Raw genomic sequence first — 21,452 nt, 5'->3', positions numbered from 1 at the left:
AAGGGCATATAAATAAAATCCTGTTTTGAGAAAAAACGCATTTAACGGTTTTCTATTTTATCGTGCGGAATATTTGTGAGCATAACTGTAACTTCATGATATATTTAGATGATATGTTATAAAGGAAATCATAGTGTTGCGTTCTGTAAGATAAAATTATAAATTTTCCAATACGTTGTTTTCAAAACAGAGTTTTTATTTACGTGTGCTTTCTCAAGTCATCACAACACAATTTTAATTAGCTGTGCTCTTCTAGAATAGAATTTTTTTCAAACATAATACAAACGTTGCATAAACTTGACCTATATTGTTTTAATAATTGCAAAATTGTTACATATAAAAGAAAGATTAATTTTTATAAATTCTACTAAATGGGAACAAGTACAATATCAGGCGTATATCTTTCGATAAGAGTTTCTTTTTGTCGCTGCAAAATCTTGAACGGCTGTATCTAATTATAGAATCGATATTTTACGTTTTATCTAGAATCTAGAATCTCTATTGCGTATTCGACATAATCGACATCGGCCTTTAATATTGACAACGTGTTCCTTACGTTCAAAGGACGCCCGGATCCTTTCAACGGACGTCGAGACCGTAGAATCGAATGGGGGGATGCGGTCGAGACTTTTTTTCTTTCTTTCTCTCCCGTTACGATCGTACCATCGATCCTGTCGTCCTCAGGACAGGGATAGTATTAGCCTTTCGCCAAGGACTAGGGTCATGCCCCGGCGAAACGATTCAGCGTTGAGTTGCATTCGATCGAACCATTCATTATTCGACGTCGGTGTTACGAGTTTATATACCGTCGTGCTTGACCCCGAGTTTGCTATTCGAATCATAGGGCTGCGTTATTTCTCACGTCGTATTCTGGGGATTTTTCATTCCCCTCGCGAGAAAGGTTCAGGATAGCGAAATATATCTTTGTAACGGAAATATATATTTTCCCTGACAATTTTGTAAAATTTGCTTCCCTCGCACAGTTATTATATCTGTAATTTTCAATTTATTTACCTTTTTTCGTGGAATTACAAATATTTATGAGAAAGAAAATATAAAACGTGATTCCTTTTATTGTCTCTCAAATATTTGCATATCTGTCAATTTTGTTTTCATTCATGTTATCTGTTAAAATAATTTTGCGCAATAAAATTATTTTTAATATAAAATATTTTATGTTTAATATTTGAGAGAAAACATTTATACTAGAAATAATTGTTTTTTTAAAAACCCAACTATTTTTCCTGAAATACTGAAATCTCTGTTTCTTTTCTTTTTATCTGCTTTTATCATAGAATTTCGTAAAGTGGATATTTTTCTTGCGTTATAAATTACATACTGAAACTGCAGTAGTACAAATCTTCCATACGGCTCCCTTCGCGCATCTTTTTCTCTCCGTTGAAAAAAAAAAAAAAAAAAAAAAATACGGCGAGGTACGTGCGGCGTCGAAAAACGGCGCGCGATGCGTCGCCGTTCCCGATCGGTTTTGCTTTTGCGACGCGGCTGCGGGATGCGCGCGGTCGTTTCGGCCGCTATTCTAAGTCGGAGACAGTTAAGTGCAGACCTGTTGAAGATTTATCTGCGCTGAATCAAACGAAGGAGAGGAAGCAGGGAGCCGAAGCCGTCGGCCAAACTCGCGCCGGACCACGGCTCAAAGGCATACCATTCTATTATTGAAAGCCCCGGCACCGTTAAAACGCGAGCCTTTCATTTTTGAACAAGCCGTTATACACCACCGTATTCGCCGAGTGCCGTCACGGCCGTACGCAACAACCCTATCTCTTTTTTTCTCGCTTTCTTTAATGATTCTAATTCCTTTTCTGAGTTCGGAATTGTTTCTATGGTTTTAACAAACTCTAGACTTCGCGTATTAGAAATCAATAAGAAAGTAGTGTAGAATTTTAATCGGTAAATAAATCGCGGTTTGATAATACTATTAAAATTTTATCTATAAAAATTAAAATGTAAGAACAATTCTTTATACAAAATACTGTCTCTAGTTATCTTTCTGTAAATAATTTTTTTCAATTTAATGAAATTTTATTTAATTTTTTGATTAATTTCTTACGATAAATACGGAGTGTTTTTATGTGAAATCCGACATTCCTCTTATTCTCTCCCTGTTTTTCTCTCTTTCTCTTCATGTTCGTCTCTGTACGTATGTTTATGTTCGGCTCTTTTTCGAGGACTTTCGAGGGAGAGGACGGCATAAATCGTTGTTTCACATGTGCCCTCCACACATTACTGGGGCGGGTGCACATCTACCTCCGATAAAAGCCGAAACAATTCCGGTGGCTTTGTCGCGCAATGTTTTTTCACAGCGACTAGCCGGGAATCGACGATTGTCTATATCTCCACGTTTATCGTTGCTGCCGAACGTTTTCGTTTAGTTTGCCCAGCGTGATATAATGATATTGGATTTAGGAGTTACCTATTGTTACCTTTTCCATCGGAAAAACAACGAGGTGAACGAATTGTTCGAAGCTGTGTTCTTTGCTTCATCAATAAATCTATAGATAATTAAAAAGTGGTGAGATAGCTTTGTAAATACAGACGGATTTCAAGGAAATACTGTTATATAAAAATCACAATGTCTTCGTACAAGCTGTTTTATTTTTAGAAACTGCAGCAGCTGTGGCGGATATATATAGTGACGCGTAAAGGCTTTTAAAGAATCTTATGCCAAAGAAATTTATGTATGTACAATGTTTGGGTTTCTACGGGTTCCATTATATTACGCGCAATTAGTACCGTTCTCTGTCTACAATATTATTTGGTTTGGAGACACTTACCGTAGTCTCTTTTGCAGTACTTGTTGAGATTTAGCCTCTTCGTGCTGGCGCGGCACTTTCCACACTGATCTGCAACAAAAAGAAGTCGAAGACAAATTACACGGCTTTCAGTGGCTTAATCAATTTATGGCGGCGCGGGTTAACCCGCGGTAGTTAATTCTCTTGGGCGCAGACGTCGGCAAACGAGGAAACGCGTTGTTAGCAAAGCGTTTCTTTAAATTGCACGCGGAATACAATTCGGTTGAGTCGAGCAATTGTTGGAAATTGATCTTTGTGCAGAAGTTATCAAAATGATGAATGAACTGTCTATGAGTAATCGCACACATTACGCTAAAAATGCATTACGATCTTAGAAACAATTAATGTACGATGAATAGATAATATAATTATTTAGCTGAGAGTGATAAAGATTATTATTCTTATAGACTTGATAGAAATCAGAAAATAATATGGCTCTCTGCAATGATAAAAGAATGCTCTTTTTCTTGTGTGTCTATTCAAATTTTTGAAAATAATCATTAATAATCTTTCTTGAGATAATCTTGTGTATTTTAAATTGGGGATGGAGCAAGGATATTTTAGGAAATATTCTTGATTTAATTGTAAATAAATTTGTAGAGTTAAAAAATAAGTACAAAAAGATTAAAAATTGGAAAGTTAAGACAAGTCTCTATTTTCGTGAAGAAAAAATTAATTCTAAAGTAATGAACAAATTCATAGATAAAAAACAGGTCTGCCAGATTTGGGACAGCCTTATAATAGTAGCTATACATAACACAGATACGAGGCATGTCGAGTGAGACGCCAGACGGATGTCGTGACGTCGCGAACGGGAAGCTTCCGACCTCGTGTTGCGTTCATATCGCAGACACTTGGGTTACTTCAGTTCGTCTCGTCTCGTCTCGCGCTTGACACAGCCCATTATCATTCACCGACGTATCCATCCATCTATTATCTAGCCGCGACTATCCATCCATTATATTCCGTACGGTCAGCACTTCCCTGAAGCCCCCGCGCAGCCGTTCAATTAATTCCCCAGGCAATATGTTATAGTCCCGACTGCCATGGAGATTAAGAGAGGTGAGAATCAGCACCGTGACTAGGACGAAGCAAGAACACTTGCTTCAAGCGCTACGTTTCCCGAAAAAAATAGAAAAGTATCGAAAAAGGCTCAAAAATAAAATTAAAAACTAAAATAAAATAGCGAAATAATATGGTATAAAAATTCTTACGTATTTCGCAAATTAATATAAATATATATAACGTATGACGAATGTTATTACTACATTATTTTAATTATTTGCTGAGCAGGCTCGTACACGTGCGTTTGATTTTTGTATGAGTATTATTGAAAGGGAACAGCATGTCATAGGCATTAGCGATATTCGATTTGAAGTTTCAAAGTGGCAATAAAACGAGGTGCTATATTTATATCGGTCCAGGAAACGAGCGTGGGTAGGCAGATGCGAATCAACGTGACGCGCCAAATGCCGGCCGCATGGGGCTAACTGGCGAATTAACGTAAGCCAGCCCACCTGGTGCTGGCTGCGATACCACATCGACGTTTGCTCGTTCGTACGCTGCGACGTTCGCTGGATCGCGCACGTGTCGAGGATTGAAAGCGCGTGATTGATCGGCCGGCCGGCAGCGTGATCGAGAATTGCCCGCGAGATCGGCCGACTGTTGCTCGACGCGTTGATTTATCGGCAGCGACGTGGTTGGATTTCGTAACGCGATGGAGATGGTAGCTGACGAGGGAGTTTTCTAGTGTCAGATCTAAACTTACGGTCCAATAATACAGGTTACAAGATAAGATCTTCCTCCAAAATAAGTTATAAAGTCTATTAGTTGTTACTGCATATTGTTTGATAATCGAGCCTTTTAAAGTAACAGTCGATTAATAATTAATTCAGATAAAAGTTATTATCACATTTTTGCGAGTGTTTAAATAATAAAAACCTGAAATATCTATTTTTGCATTGAAAAATTAAAAGCCTGTAAGAAGCACAACGTTCTTAACAGCACAATTTGATATGAAAAGCGGCAAATTAAAAATTGTTGTATGTAGATTAATATAAAAGCGTGTGTATAGCATTCAAACAATTGGTCCATACTGTAAAATATTTAATACGTTGTGTCTATATTATTTTTTTTTATTTAGATAAATTTCTGCAAATAACATTATTTGAAGAGAAAGAAAGAGAGTTTGCATTAGTACGCGTTAGTTCGTTCAATGAAACTCGCTATTACATTTGTTTGTGCATTGCGAAGCGCGTAGGAATGAACTACATCGAGCAGGAAGTTCGCGCGAGAAGCATGCGTCGGAGCAAATATTTAAAGCTGCTGGATAGGTAGCGCAAAATATTTGTTTTTCGATTCGAGAACAACCAGTTCTTTCGCATGCGCGGTATTTTACGACTTCGAACGTTGCGCATCTGGCTCGCGAGAATGGACGGAATGAGCAAAAAGCAGGGCGACAAAGAGAACAAAGATGCTTTTTTTTCGAGTCGAATAACACGCGCGCGAGTAATATCCTTTGCGTTCTGCGCGCGTTAGAACAGATATGGACATTAATGAGTAACTGCTAATTGAGCAAAATTAACATTATCTTATTTCTGTAGAAAATATAAAAAAGAGTAACAAATGAATTTTTGCAAAACTGAAAATACAAGAATATATTAGCATGTAATTATATAAAGTATGCAGTGCTAGATACATCGATGATGATCTCATTGCATCTTTCATTCATTACGTAGTTTAAACAATATTCTTCTGACGCCAAATTAATAGAGTTTAAATAAAAGATTCGGCAACAACTATAAATGATAAAAAAAAGAATAAATTACTTTTCTTTAGATTGTTCCATTGATACTCGATGCCTTCCGGTTCTTCTCCTCCTCTCAATAGTTCATTGATGACTGCTTTTTCATGGTATTTACTCGTGAAAATAATTGCGATCACGTGATATTTTATACGACATTAACTGATTACCTGATGCAAAATTTGTTATATTGTGATGTAGGAAAAACTTGAGAAAAGCATGAGTTACATTCGTTTGATACTCGCAACGAAGAAGCACAACAGTGAAGGGAAATTGCATAGTAAATTATACATGTGGAACGATTCTGCGAATGAGCAAGGTGATAGCGCGTAGACAAGAGCGTACACCATGACGTCGATTATAACAACAAAAACAGTCGCCGAGTTGCGCGTTCAAATATTTCGGTAGCTTGTGACGCCGGTGGTTGTTTATGTTTTTCGCGCGAGGTCACTGCGTACGCGACATAGTACCGTGCGATTGCGTGCTTTTCTCAAGCTTTTTTTGATATGACGAAGTTCGGTTAGTACGAAATATCGCGCAGTCGTATTTTAGCGAGTGAAAGAGCAGGACTGAGAGGAGGAGGAGGCCTCGGAGGGCATCGGGCATCCACGGAGAAGCTGTAAGGTAACTGATTTATCATTTATTTGTTATTTGCTACATGTAAGATAAATTATAATCTTTCAATTGTGCTTGACTCATATAAATATGTTCGGCCACCTGAAATTCCCGAGCACTAGTTAATAATTAATTCAAGGAATTAAATTTTCTGCAACTTTTAAATATATAAGAGAGTAATATTTTCATTTCGACACGAAAAACCAATTATTTAATAAGATTTCTCAACTGGTTATTACGCTAATAGATTTGCCCTATTTCTTGTTCGCGTGTCGTTTGTCAATGCGTACGTCGCCGCGAGGAACATTTGATAAATGAGAAAGAATGAAAGGCACTTTGCACTTGCGTGAGTTGAGAGAGAAGGGAGAGATCTTTGACCCTGGGAGTGTCGGGCTTTTTGCCGGATATTATCATAGACTCCTGTAATATACATCGGACCGCTAAGCTGGTGAGATATGGTGCGAAGCAGTGCCACTGCATGCAATACAGGAAGCAGAAAATATACGATTGATGAAATATACATGAAGCATGAGATTCTCTTTGTCATATTTTAGATGCCAACTTCTTGAACCGCTAACTTAATCTCTTAGCTTATACTTTTTTCAATAAAATAAAAACAGGCAGAATTAAAAGGATTTCGTAAACGAATTGCATTTTCTTATCCGAGAAACTGAAGGGATTAAGTAGAATTTTATCTTATTTGAAAATTGTTTAAGTAAATATTAATGATTTTTATTGTTATTAAAACTTGGTATAAGACTTTCTTGCTTCTCGAGTACTACAGATTTACGTCGGCCGCGTGTTTGCAGTTCGCCCACCGCTTCGATCGCGTGCGAAAGCGGTCCATGTCGATCCTGTAATTACGGCTAAACGCCTCCGAGAAAACTAATCCTTCTCTCGCGGCCGGTGTTCGTTTTAACGCTCGGCGGTTCGAGGTTTAGCGGTTACGCACTGTCGAAGCCAGCAAGATTACGCATGCCCTTATTTATCTCGTTCTTACCGCGATAATTTCACCTCTGTCGATCTCTGCCTGCCGGCTGTTCGCTAACTTAATTCTAATTATTAACAGCGATCTCTCCCGTCGTGAAAAGCCGAACACATCCGCAGTATCCGAGCACGAATAAAAAGGTAAAAAAAAAGGAAAAAAAAAAGAAAATGATTAGCGGGTGTGATTACACGCGTGAAAACATGTACAGGTGTACTCATGTAAAATTAATTCGCTCGCGGCTGCCCGCTTGAATTGGAATAATTGGATCTTTTTGAGATCCATTTATTAATATCGGAAAAATGGAAATGTAATTTCGATTCATTCCCTGTTACATGTTAATGCTACGCATGGTAGAGAAGGGAAGCAAATTATGCAAAATCGCTGTGGTATAAAAGATCAATAGTGTGTATAGCAATTTCAAACCCTTCTGTTAAATTAAATTAAAAGTAAAATAAAGCGTATTGAGAAAGTAATACAATATCCTGTTATTAAAGTCGTGTTATTGAAGTTTCATTTAATTCGTGAAATCCCATAATTTTCGATATATCTCTGTAATTAGGTCACTCGTTACATCTTCATTACAAAAGGTTGAATTTCAAATTTGTTTAATTACTAAAATGTTTTCTGATATTAGTTATTGCATTTATTTGGTCAAAAGTTTTGCACGAAAGCAAACATGACAAATTATTACTGCGCTGGCAGTATTGTTATAATAATTTAAATTATTCACAGATTTGCCTTCTATTCTACTCTTTTTTCACGTAGAAATATTGTTCAGTTGATTTTTTGTTTTGTTTTTGAAAACTCCGAAACACAAACTATGCTTTTGTGCCGGATTGTTCTAAAATTATCAACAATTTTAAAAAACCGTCAGCTTGTTTCATAAAATAAAATATGAACAACTAAAAAAACTGTGAGTTTTATGTATGGTATATAATATGATACCAATATACGCGCGGCGCGCATGGAAAAATAATAGTGAGCTTGCAGTGACATATACCATAAACGCATGAAATTGGAAACGAATAAAACATAATTATTCAGTTACTAGACTTTCTCTCTCTCTTTCTCTCTCTTTCTCCGAGAATAAATTATAAACAGGTGTTGTACAGTTTTGTGCGACGCCGTTTCGAATTAATGATGTCCGTGGCACCGAGTGTCAGAGTAATAAATGTTTGTATACACATAAGAAACCCCGCTAATACACCAGTAAATAATCGCACAAGTGGATATGTAAAGAGAAGATATATGTCTACCGTCGCTTTGTAGGATTTCAAGATAATATCCTAATGTAATGAAATAACAAAATTAAAAGTATAAGCAATAGGGAACGTAATGTTTAGAGTATATAAAAAAAGAGATAAACAAACATTCTGAAAAAATAAACTAACGTTTTACAACCATATCAGTTCTATCTGTATTTTTATATAGATATTATTTTTATTTTTCTTTAGCATCTCACAGAGTTGTTTCGTTTCTTATTTCGCAAAAATCGCGTCTCGTAGGAATATCTCTGTAAGTTTGCATTTTTCGCGAATTATTCTATAAAGCATTTTATCAAAGTCTTTTGTATCTTATTATATTTTGGTACATAACATGCTTCTGGCGCGGACAGCGGGACAGCGTGTACGAGCGCGATACGTCTGCCAGTAAGCGCCATTCACAAGCGTCCTTTAGACGAGTCGCCATTCATCCTGGCCCATTCATCGGCCAAACATATGACGGCGACTGCGGTGCGGCAGCGGCTGGAAGTAGATTTAGACGCGCGATTTAGACGCCGATATTCGCATGTACACGCGCGTGTAATCCGCTTAGATTCAATCGTTAATAGGAGATGTCCGATCAAGCTTTTCTTTGTGACTTCATCGTCAATTTGTAACGACATCGTGATAGCCGCTATTAATGACGCATAGAATGTTTCTCTCTGTGGGATTTCGAATACAAAATAAAATATTGAATTCGCTATCATTATATAATTGTAATTTTAAGCTAAAATTGGAAGTTAAAATTATTTTCCAATACATTTTATTTTATTAAAAGCAATGAATATAAAGTAAAAAACAATGAATATTATAAATATTATTTTAAAAAATTATAAAATTTTAAAGAAAAATTGTTTTTATAATTTATTATAACACTAATTTTTAAATCATGATATTACATGATATTTATACTATCTAATTTCATAATTTACAATTAGCAATGCGAGTCCACGCGATATTAATTTGAAAGACTGACATCTCCGTATCCGTTGAGGCTGGCTTAAATTCTGGAAGTTATTTTAACCTTGACTATGCGCATATTTTTAGTCAACCATGTTCTCGGCGGATTAATCGTTACCGAGAATGATGTTACGCAAAGTGATGTAGAATTTCGTGATACTTGTTTTCATTGGACTGACCTGATGCTATTTCTATTTTACAAGAACCATATTGCTGTCAGTGCGCTTTATTAGTATAAAAGGTTATGAAAACATGCACAGATGTTTATTTAAACTTTTCAATATCGGGTTGTAGTGATCGGGTAAACTGTGTCTTAAACTTTTGTTTTGGGAAACTAAATTTTTCCTATCTTCATTGAAAAAATTCAAGGGAGTGCACATTCTCTTAATCTTGCAGCGTGCATGGTGTGCAGATTCTTTCCAGGCGACGCCGTTCCTAGCGGCGGACGTAGATTAATCTTCCGCAACACGGCGATGTTTTCCTTGGCAATGGAACCACGCCGCGCGCAGGAACGTGCGCGAGGTTTAGAGAAATGAATTTCGTAAATTCCCACCGTAGCCGTTGCTCTTTTAAAACCGCCAAGAAAAACATCAATACTGACACGATACTATTGCTTATTCGTCGCAACGATACATAAGACGAACATAAAATTTCAATTTTCAAACGTCTCTCTGTAATGTACACGAGACGCTCAACTACCGTACGAAAATATCGTGACAAAATTACCGTAATGCAACGACTGTGTAAAAGCTCGTTTATCATATTGGAAAAACTTTTTTTTTTTACAAAATAAAAATTGAGGTTTAATTATATCATATTTATTTTATTCTTTAAAGCAAGAAAAAAATAATGAAATTTTATTCGCAGTTTTCTTTAAATAGATACTTATAATACAATACGCTTTAACATTTGTGTACAAGACTGATCCTACGTGTATTTCACGCTCAACCTAGCTGAATGCGTGTAGGCGTTTGTGAGATATTTGTGAGGCGAGATGTATACCGGTGTTCGTCAACTAAATCCAGAGTTCGTGAGGAAAGACTTCCTGGAAGCTACCAGGAAGCTAAGATAAGGAAAGAAAGCGGAGGTTGAGAAAGAAAGAGCGAGAGAGATCTGCGTATATTTCGCTCGCCTCATTCAGGTATTCGTGGAATAATGAGATTATATTGCGGCAGCCAGAGTAAGGTACACAAGTGCAAGTCGTTGCTACAGAAAGTGGGACGGGCATGCAATATTCACTCGTGGAATATTTTAATACGACGAGACAGAAAAGAATAGCTGCGAGAGAAATATGGAGGATTAAACTAGGAAAGACGCAATTGTATTATGCGATGTGTGAACATATTTTATAATTTAACTAATTTTTGGTATAAGGTTGCTATGCACATTTTTCAAGAAAAACATTTAAATTTACTGATTTTTAAAAAGTTTTAAATTAAAATTTACAGTACTCAAATCAGAACATTGTTAGCGGGACATATATTATAATACTTTTGAAAATCGTCCTAGGTCTTTGGGCTTTTCCCATAAATCCGACATCTTCCGCCCGCAGGAAGCAGAACAGGAGATTGCTTCGAAATCAATTTGCTTTGACGTAATTCATCTCCGCGGTCTGTTTGAAAGGGTCAGGATCATCCCTTGTTTCGAAGCGAGAAGCTAGTCAACTATCAACTATCGCGCTTAATGTGTAATGAAAGCGTACTAACATTAACAATATTTCGAGAGAAATTCGAATCAAAGCGTATTTGAATACAAGAGAGAGATAAATTTTTAATTAAAAGTTAAATACTATACGAGATACTTAAAATATTGAGCTCTTTATATATCTCGTTAAATTTATATACATACATTTTTATTTAAATGGGTCACAAAAATTAGTTTTTATTATATTGAAATCAATTGTGCGAATTATATAAAAATAGTATTTTTCATAATTTAAAATCCGAAAAAATAGAATTTTATTTATTATTATGCTATGCTATAGTCTGTTTTGGATGCTGTTGCAATATGAATATATTTTTATTTTACAGATAAACTTTCGTGCTAGTGAATCATCAAATTTGTTTCGTTATAATTCCGTTATCGTAAAATAATAAAATATGCGTCGAGAATGCCGTTAATGTCGAGAGTTATAGCGAATCTATAGATGAACGCATTTTTGCTGTATGACAAATATTGGGACACGATTTTTTTTTACTTTAGGCTTGGCTCGGGGGAGGGAAAGGTCGGTTTCAATCATAAAATCTCGACTACGGCAGGGCAATCTTCGGTTCTACGTGCAGCGCGCTAGTTGTACAGATAGCCGGACTGTCGAAGGTAGTCGAGGACGGCTACCGGAGTTAGTCAAACGCTACCGATTGCTTTTCAGATGCCTTGTATCTAGTCGGTTGATTGGATGACTAATCACCTCATCTTCTTCGAGCTTATCTTTGCCTTCTGTTTTGAGAGAATCGTGCCCCAATTGGTAAATGTGGTCGTCTGAAACGCGGACGGAATTCGCGCGTAACGTCACAGCTTGGACAATTCGGTTCGATTCGCCTGTGATGTCGGGAGTGCCGTTTTAAGTATCGCGCGATTTTCGTATTCAGGTACGCATGCGAGCAATGCATGCGCCGCGAACGCGTGTGATTCAATGTGAGTGCTTCGAAGGACCACTGAGAGGAGGAGGAGGCTCAGGAGGAGCATCGGGCGCCGGCGGAGCAACTTTATGGTAAGCAATAATTCATTTATTTGTTATTCGCAAAATATTGCATATAAAATATTATATAATGTAGCGGATATAAAATATTTAAAATACTTTAAATATTTAGTAAAATATTTATAATAGTAAATTAATATTCACCATTTTTAGAAATTTTTTACATATTATTATTTCAACTAATTAAACTTTTTTCTTTATTCAAAAAATATATTTTTGAAAATTTTAAACCTTTGTTTAGACGTGTGCATAAATAAACGAATATAAAGTTTAATGTGCGCAATAATTATTTTATAAATATTAATTATTTCAAACACTAATCTGCATTTATTTTTTTATTTTACAGATCAACTTTGTGCGCGTAATCGGTGCTACAAAATATATTCGTTCCGTCGTATAGTATAACAAAATGCGCGTCGGGAGTGCCGTTAATGCCGAGAGTTATAGCGAATCTATAGATGAACGCATTTTTGCTGTATGACAAATATTGGGACACGATTTTTTTTTACTTTAGGCTTGGCTCGGGGGAGGGAAAGGTCGGTTTCAATCATAAAATCTCGACTACGGCAGGGCAATCTTCGGTTCTACGTGCAACGCGCTAGTTGTACAGATAGCCGGACTGTCGAAGGTAGTCGAGGACGGCTACCGGAGTTAGTCAAACGCTACCGATTGCTTTTCAGATGTCTTGTATCTAGTCGGTTGATTGGATGACTAATCGCACCTCATCTTCTTCGAGCTTACCTTTGCCCTCTGTTTTGAGAGAATCGTGCCCCAATTGGTAAATGTGGTCGTCTGAAACGCGGACGGAATTCGCGCGTAACGTCACAGCTTGGACAATTCGGTTCGATTCGCCTGTGACGTCGGGAGTGCCGCTTTAAGTATCGCGCGATTTTCGTATTCAGGTACGCATGCGAGCAAAGCGTGCGTCGCGACGCGTGTGTGAGTGCTTTAGAGGATTACTAAAAGAAGGAGGAGGTCTAGGAGAGGCATCGGGCGACAGAAGAGCAACAATATGGTAAGTAATTTATTATAAAAAAATATATTTTTAGTGATGGTAATGGAGCTTAATACAGAGCTATCTTCTGCAAGCTAGGCTTTTTATCAAAATTATTGATTATGGTAATATAAAAATATATATTTGTGAAATGGTGAAAATGTAAAATACAATTTTAAGATAGATTAAAAAAATAATTTTATAATGTATAAAAATAACATTTTAAACAGATTTTCTCAAAATTTAACAGTTGCTTTACATTTTTTCAATTTTTTCGAAAATTAAATTTTTAAACTCAACTTTAGTTTAGCGTTGACAGACGATAACTCTGGTGATTGATACGCATGACATACGTTTTGACACCTGTGATCGCGCTCAAAAAATGTTTGGAACTAAATCAACAGTAAATGTAAAAATTAATAAAACATTCGAAAGAAAAAACTAAAATAAAAAAATTTATTTAGGCATTATTAGGGTATTAATAAACATTATTTAAATAATTTAACATTCTGCAGTCTCTAAACCTCAGTATTATTTGACATTAGAGTACAATTTTGATTAGCGGTTTACGCGTTGATGAAAACGCTGCAGAATATATACATACATCGCAAATGGAGAGAAGATATGTTCGCGATTGGAAACACGAGTGAAAAAGTTAACATCACAATTGCATTGCTACATCGAATTTTCTGTGAAACAAGCCAGTTGCGCGAAATCAAATATTTTCCGGATACGTTGCCGAACTTGGATCGCTTGCATATATTGCGCCGAACGGCGCACGTAGCACCACCCTGGAAAATCCAATTTTCATGGGCCGAAATGAACCTTTATCGAATATCGTGGTCACGCGTGGAAATGTGCGATGTGGTCCGCCGTTTCGACATCTGCAGTGGAATATCTGATGTATCATAATCCTGCTTTCATCTCCACGATATTACAGTATAATTACATGACCCTTGCGGGTGCGGTAATGCGATGTAACGTTGTAAACGCAAAATCTATGTTCTGCATATGCTCTTGTTATATATAGTAAGACGATTTTAATGCTCATGGGAGATAGAAAGAACTATAATACTGCAAAGCTTATAATGAAACATTTCAGTACTTAAATTTATCAGTTGAGAAGCTACGGTCTTAGTAAATTAATGAATGTTACGCAAACTGTTGTTAAATTTAGTTTTCGCATTCCTTAACTCTTTCTGTCTCTTTCTGACACTTAGATTTCCTATTGCGTTAGTTATTTCTTTAGAAAATAGCATATTGCAATTGCGACAAATAAGAAATTCGCAACAACTGTTGGAACTTGCTTGCGTTGCATCTAATCTTCATCCCGTCTTCTTCTTCCTCGCGAAATAACATTTCAGGGAATGTCAATCTTCTGAAAATTTTACAGAAATTTTTTAGACGTAATATCAAGACGCGATATCGCAACGCTCTACGCGTGACTGATAAACTACGTCCAAAAATGCAATTTCGATTGCAACCATGTCACGTTTGCACATAGTGCGATACACGAATAACGCTACGTGGCAGTAGACGCGGAAATGTCGAATCTCATAACCACGAATTCCTATGGTCTACACTAGACGGGCGAGGATCGCGCGTGAATGTAAAGCAGAAAAAAAGCGAATAACTTTGAGATTTGAAAAATTTATTTATTTTTCGAAAAAAAGATATTGGCTACAGCATTTTCTACTGACAAGAATTATAAATACGAATTTATTAACTTTAGTCTAATAATTTGTATCCTAAGCAATTCTAATAATTGATAGCTCTAAAACCAACGTGTTTCCTTGATTTCTCATTCGATTTTTTTGTAATTTCTCTGTCACAAGTAATGTGTAAATCGTTTTAACGAGGAAAACGACATTATAATCATTGCACCTCTCATTCTCCTTTCACAATGCGTCAATCAGTCATCCCCCGTTGATGTCAGCGGTGGCATCGACGCGGTTATCCGGAGCGTGACATCGGATTTACTTTGCCCGATTGCTGATTGGGATAGTCGATGCATCGACAGGGAACAAGTGCGCGCGGTCAGTTTCGAGGTTCACGTTCAGGCCGATCGATGCAACCGCTCGATCGGAAAGCTCAAGCTTACGGCACGATCGCGGTCGATCCGGTGCAGCGATTGGCCCAGTCGGATTGGCGCGGTTTAATCGACACAAAGGACGTCTCGTTAGTCGGGAATTAAATGGATTATGGTCTCAGTTGGCCGCCGTCGCGATCGATTCGCGCTTGCGAACGCGCTCAGCCGTCCCGTCCCGTTCCGTCCCGTGCCGTTACGACCCGTCCGGTTTCCGTTTCGTACCGCTTCCGCACATCCGTAATACAGTTCGATAGTTCGATACATCCCACCAGCGCGCGAGGAAATTTCCGCGAGCAAACTATCCGACCAAGTGCGCGAACTTTACCGCAAAGATCGACAGATTTCCCGCGAACTCGCAGCGGCTTTATTCGGCAGATTTCCCACGAACTTGCGGCAGCTTTAGGGTTCGCTTCTCGAACAGGAAATCCGGGTCTATTCAAGCGGCCCGTGAATTCTCAAGTGACTCGTGATTCAGGATTTAAACTACCGGCGAATGATGTCATTTCAGATCACTTGTTACGATAGATCCTGTATCCGTATATTAGGATTTTTTTATTTGCTTATTGGCTTGAACGAGTATTTTTTAAACTTTGATTTTTATTTTAAATTAACTATAAAAAAAGGATTGTGTGTTACAAAAACAGATTCGCGTGCAGAAAAGTTGAAAAAATAATACCGCAAGATAAACAGAAATGTATCTGTCTCTGTTCTAACGGCGATTAAGCGGTTTATGGTTTCAGTTCTATCCACCATCGAACTACCGCAGTTACTCTCGCGGTTATCTCCGCGTTCCATGTCGTGTTCGGACTTTGTAATTCGGCCGAGCGATTCGATGGCTTCGATCAATAGTGTAAAAGTTCTCAGCAATTGTTCCGATGCAATTTCGATTGCTTCACAGAGTCCGCTGGCGACTCGATAAATAATAAATTACTTTTGGAGCGCATTATCAGCGCATACTTAATAATGCGAAAAGCGTGTCGTTTCGTTTAATACGAAAATGAGTTTGTTTCAAAACGAAAAGTATCAGCTAATCATTACTAACTTTAACAAACATAATCACTTTACTTACATCATAAACAACAATTACAAACATTTTGACATGACTTTTATCATATAACATATGTAGTAATTACAAATTGATAGTAGCATGTTTCTATTTAAAAAAAAGTAGAGTATGTGTTTTTATCTTTATCAATTATCAAGAACAATCTGCATTTTTCGGAGTATTCATGCTTATATAATTTTTGCAAATTTTATAAAAATGCAAACCTTGAAAATTTAAAAATCAGTTTGCGGTCGGAGTATCAAGTTAACAATCCTTCATTGTATGCAAAGTGGCCGATAATGAAAACGATAAATTCGTACGAGAAGCAATAAAAACAATATTCCAGAATGGATTTCCGGGGATATGCCGCACGGAAATCGCGTGCTTCGATTGTAAAACTGCAAAAAGTGAGGGGAGAAGATTGGGAACTACGCCAAACAAAAATCCAGTCTGCTTCACGTATACCCGTCTCGGTTTCTCCGTCTCTTTCTTTCGATACATCTCTCTATCAATCTACCTCACTTCGATCGCATCTGGAATTTCGGAAATTCCCCTCGGCAGACGTGACCGTTGTGCCGTTGTGCGCGCGGAATTTTCGATATTTTTATTTGATAACGCGCCCGCCGGCGAGCGAGGCGGCCCGTTGCGGGGCATCTCGATTGAATTTCAAACGAAATTCAAATTACGCTTAATTTGGTTAGCTGCTGGTAAAAAAGAGAGAGAGAGGAAACGGATCGAGACAACCCACGCGTGTATTCTCCCGACGCCGATGCTCGCGTGCGGTTCCGGGCCGTTTTGAGGCCGAGGGTGCGTTATACGGATTCTATTATCGACTAGCAGCCATGCGGTTCATTAAAATGGCACGACATTTACAAACAGAGCGTCGTCCGTTTTGCTCGATCGTCCGACACACGGAAAAGCGGAAAAGCGGAAACACAACAATTATGTTTTGTTAGTTATTTACAAATAAAAATATCGAGTTTTTGTCGATGCGGTGTTCAACACCAATTTTTCGGAGGGAAAGATCACAGATGGCAATGGATAATCGACATCTGTAGAAATCTGTTCTGGAAAGAGATTTTTCGATAATGATTTTTTATTTTCTATTTTTTCGTGTTCTATTTTTAAGCAGCTTCGAAATATGTATCCAACATTAGAGGATTGAGAGTATTGTTATTTATATTACCTAAAAAATTTCATGACATTTTTGAATTTTAACTTTAGTTAAAAAAGTTGAGAATGAGAAAGCAATGTGTAAAGCTAAATATAAAATGAGTATTATTAAACAAAAATGAATTGTCAACATACCGTAAAGATTATATCTACTTTCGATTATTTTTTTATATTACAATGACAAAAGCGTGAGCTCACGTGATATGACAGTAACATTTCTCTCATTCATCCCGTAACAACGTGTTGGAAAACGCTTCAATTTTTCGGCAATACAAGTTCCGCGTTCACGAATCGTGATAGCGCGACTCTTAAAATTATTTACCTCTCGATATTCGATAACGCGTTATCGGCAGCCGCCAGGAGCGCCGGTTGGAAGCGGAATCGCCAAGCGCGGCGAGAGCTGTCGCTGTCGGAACGGGACGGAGTAAAAGTCGGGGTGGGTTGGTGAGAGAACCGTTCCTCGTTTATTGCCTCGGCACCCGGGGTGCCCGGAAACGAGTGCCGGGGTGCCGTCGGGTTCATCGCGAAGCCGAGATAAAAACGTAAACGGCGGACGAGTCGATCGCGCATCGACGTTGCCGCCCGACGGCGCGCGGAGGATGAATATTTGACGATGTTTGCGGGAATTGTATAACGGGTGCTCCCGCGGGCGCTGTTAGCCGGGTTAATCAACGCGACTGTCTCGAAATGCAATCTCGCGGCCGCGTCGAATGAGAGAGATCTGGTACGTAACTTAAAAATTTGTTTTATCGTGCATTGCGGCAAGTCTAATCATTCGCTTTGCGTTATATGTATGGCACGTTCACACTATGCTACTGCACGCTTTTTAAATTATATCTATCTCCTACATAAATATTTGTGAAAACATAATCAGATAAAGGATTTTCATTTTTAATTAAATTATTTAAACAAGTTTTAATTTATATTTACATTATTATTTAATTTATTAACAAAATTTCTTTGTTCTCAACGTTGGAGAATTCTTTAATTATCAATATTTTACCATTTGCACAATTATCAATATTTTTAAGGGTTTTCTTTGCGTCTGTACGAAAAAATTTTGTGATTTTTGAACACCCTGTATAAATGCGCAAAGTACAGCGAAGCGAGGCACGTCTTCGTTCGTGTTATTTGTACGTCACACCTCCCGGACCTCTCATTAAAATCCACCTTGAGGACCTGCGGACAGGCTACCCTGAAAATGAGCCCTCGGAGCGGAACTGCCGTCTCCGCTGTCAACGATTAACGATCTACGGGTGCCTCGTTTAATTTTCGCCAGATGAGCTTTCCTACAACCATTAACTAACGTAGCAGGGTAGCGAAAATATTTTCTTTCTTCAGTATTTAAACGAAAGTTTGTATAATCAAAATAACTATATTTCGCGAGTTTACGGAAAAACTTAAGGAACAACTGTTTGATGAGATTAATGTCAACTTTCCCTTAGTGAAAGTTTAAATAGAAACCTGATTACGGAGTTAATATTAAGAATCTCAAAGAAACTTTGCAAAACTGAAAGTATTTTATATTTTACTCAAGTTCAAGGGAGTACTTTTACTTTAGTAACTGGAAATTTAATTGCGGACAAGGTGTTAAGTGTTTAATTGCAATAAAGGAAGTTGCAATATATAATGACTTTTAATAAAATATTCATCAAGAAAATATCGCATGCACCTCTTGAAACATGAACTTTGAAAGTTTGCAACTTTCTGGAACTTGGTATAAATTTTTTGTTAAACTTTTTATTCATTTTTAGCTGATATCAAAATTTTAACAATTTGCTGCGTAACAATTCTTTTTTATTTTGCAAATCAAAACGGATACGAAATTTCCTGAAGGGAAAGAAATTGTTATTTTAAGTATTAAGCTATTTCCCCATATATCCAAGCAGTACAAAGATTTTTTACTCTCAAATTGTTTCTCATTTGTCTTGTGAAACACGATAATCGTGCTCGACAAACTAATATATTATTCCACGATCCAATCGTGGATAAATACTGTACCGTGGAGTAACTTTGGTAAATTAGTAAATTGCGTTTCGCGTGGCATCGACGGGCAAAGCCAGGGGGCGAGTCTCACGAATCGACAGATAATCGTTTCCGCAATCTAGTTTCTACGATCGCGGCGTTACATATATCGTTTCCCTTTCGGCCGGTAAACTCCGAGAGTTTCTCCCATTCCGGCGAGGATTGTCCCGCGGGATCAGTCGGGAAGATTTAAGCTGTGCCGGAATCCCCCGGAACTCGAGACAAATAGCCCGAAATAAGGATGCGAATGCAAACCCAAGGACCAGTCGATTTATCGGCTCGGTACGCTGTCGTCGATACTATCCCCCCGATTTCGCGGAGACCTAAGACCACTCGAATGAATTTCCGACCTCGATCGCTATTTTTCTCGGAAAGCATTCGAATAAAATTCATCTTATACGATTGGAGTTAAACACGGAAATCTGTGACACGAACAAATGCGCGATCTTTTATCGAGACTTTGGGAAAATATTTCTATAAAATAATCTTTCTATGATATATTGTTACAATATATATTATTTTGTTAGAAAATGTGAATTTTCATTGCAAAAGGCATACATTAATAATATGGTAATTTTTTATAATACATTAAATGTGATTATATTATTTCGCAAAAAACATATTAAAATAAATTATTCTGTTAAAATAAACTATTATTAATAATTATAATATATTATCAACAAGTAGAAAATTTTATTCAAGATATACGTGAACTCTTAATTAAGATCCATTGTGCTTTACAAATTTATTGTATGTGTATTTTGACATCCGACTTGTTCTCTTTAGGACTTATTTTCTTTAGGACTTGTTTTCATCACAAGAGGATTAATGTTTCCGGCATCTGCGTTGGGAAGATTATGAGTACATGTGACGTTAGATTTGTCTTAGCTAGTACACTATTCATCATGGTTTAAATGTGGTTTCAGCCAACTACGGTGTTACAATGTTACTCCTGTGAAATTCGACTAAAAGGTTAAGCCGTAAAAAAAGTAACAAGCAAGCGATTAAAAAAAATCATTCATCATGTTTCTGTAATATGAAATCCTGTTATACGTCTAACTACTAATTCGTTCTTTTCTATTGTGTTTATACATTAATTAACTTGTACAAGTCTCTCTCTCTCTCTCTCTCTCTCTCTCTCCTCTCATAGATATCATAAGCAATCTGCTTTGTTTTTACAAGAAAAGATACCTCGGAATATTCGTTCTTCGTTCTGCGCTATTCTAGTCTCATCCGCTGCGCTGTCTCGGCGCCGGGACGATTTAATTAATTATCCGTTGCGCAAAATGCATGCCCCCATTTGCCTGTCGCATGCCGTCTTTTGTCCCTCTTGTCTCGGGACTCGCGCGCGGCGCACTCGGGCACGCTCGTAAAGTAACATCTTAATTATAAAAGGGTCGGCACGCTGTGTGCGCCTCACGAGGCACCTTAAGCACCTTACAGCGGCCGTGTGTGGGACCTTAATGGGCGCGTGGGTGCCTGCCAGCCGTGACAGCGGCGCAGGAGAATCTACAGTTTTTCGCGCGGCCGCCCTTGAAACAGGACTGTTTCCTGCGGGGGTGAGCGAGCACGCACCCTCTTAACGCGAGACACATTCGCCTCGAAATTAAACGAGCGCGATTAAGCGCCCGGCCGATTTAAGACTGGAATTTACGTGGCGAGACACGGACGCGGACGCGTTGCGGTGGCGCTAACGTTACTCGACGAACGATAACCGCGACGCTCGGTGCAATTTGCACAAACACTCTGAAAAGTTCATTACGTTCGGTACATTCTTAACCCGGCAACTTGGTAAAATGTCCTGTAAAATATAGAGACCTATTTTTCATTGTTTATATATACACAACGTTGAAAATTAGAGAATTTTATTTTATATTATAATTTTTAAAATTCTAATTCATTTCCTGCTGTTGTAATTTAAAAAAAATAATAACATTGATAAAATATAATTTCTTCTACTATATGTATATTAAATATATATAAAGTTGGA

At 37.6% G+C, this 21,452-nt stretch overlaps 1 protein-coding gene and 1 long non-coding RNA gene across 2 annotated transcripts in view; one reads left to right on the top strand and one right to left on the bottom strand.

Moving 5' to 3' along the window:
• Nucleotides 1–21,452, bottom strand: part of LOC105676363 (netrin-1-like) — a 170,371-nt gene that overhangs the window by 8,659 nt on the left and 140,260 nt on the right. The window contains exon 5 of the mRNA XM_012374165.2: nt 2,793–2,861. Within this exon, the coding sequence (XP_012229588.1) occupies nt 2,793–2,861 (69 nt within the window). The remainder of the gene's footprint in view (nt 1–2,792; nt 2,862–21,452) is intronic.
• Nucleotides 5,813–21,452, top strand: part of LOC105676366 (uncharacterized) — a 104,456-nt gene continuing 88,816 nt past the window's right edge. The window contains exons 1-3 of the long non-coding RNA XR_001101380.2: nt 5,813–6,237; nt 11,469–12,148; nt 12,483–13,151. This is a non-coding gene — a long non-coding RNA (uncharacterized lncRNA). The remainder of the gene's footprint in view (nt 6,238–11,468; nt 12,149–12,482; nt 13,152–21,452) is intronic.

The sequence above is a fragment of the Linepithema humile genome, chromosome 3, assembly GCF_040581485.1.
Source record: "Linepithema humile isolate Giens D197 chromosome 3, Lhum_UNIL_v1.0, whole genome shotgun sequence".
NCBI lineage: Eukaryota > Metazoa > Arthropoda > Insecta > Hymenoptera > Formicidae > Linepithema > Linepithema humile.
The sequence above is the reverse complement of the archived record's forward strand: the minus strand, read 5'-3'. Positions and strand labels throughout refer to the sequence as shown.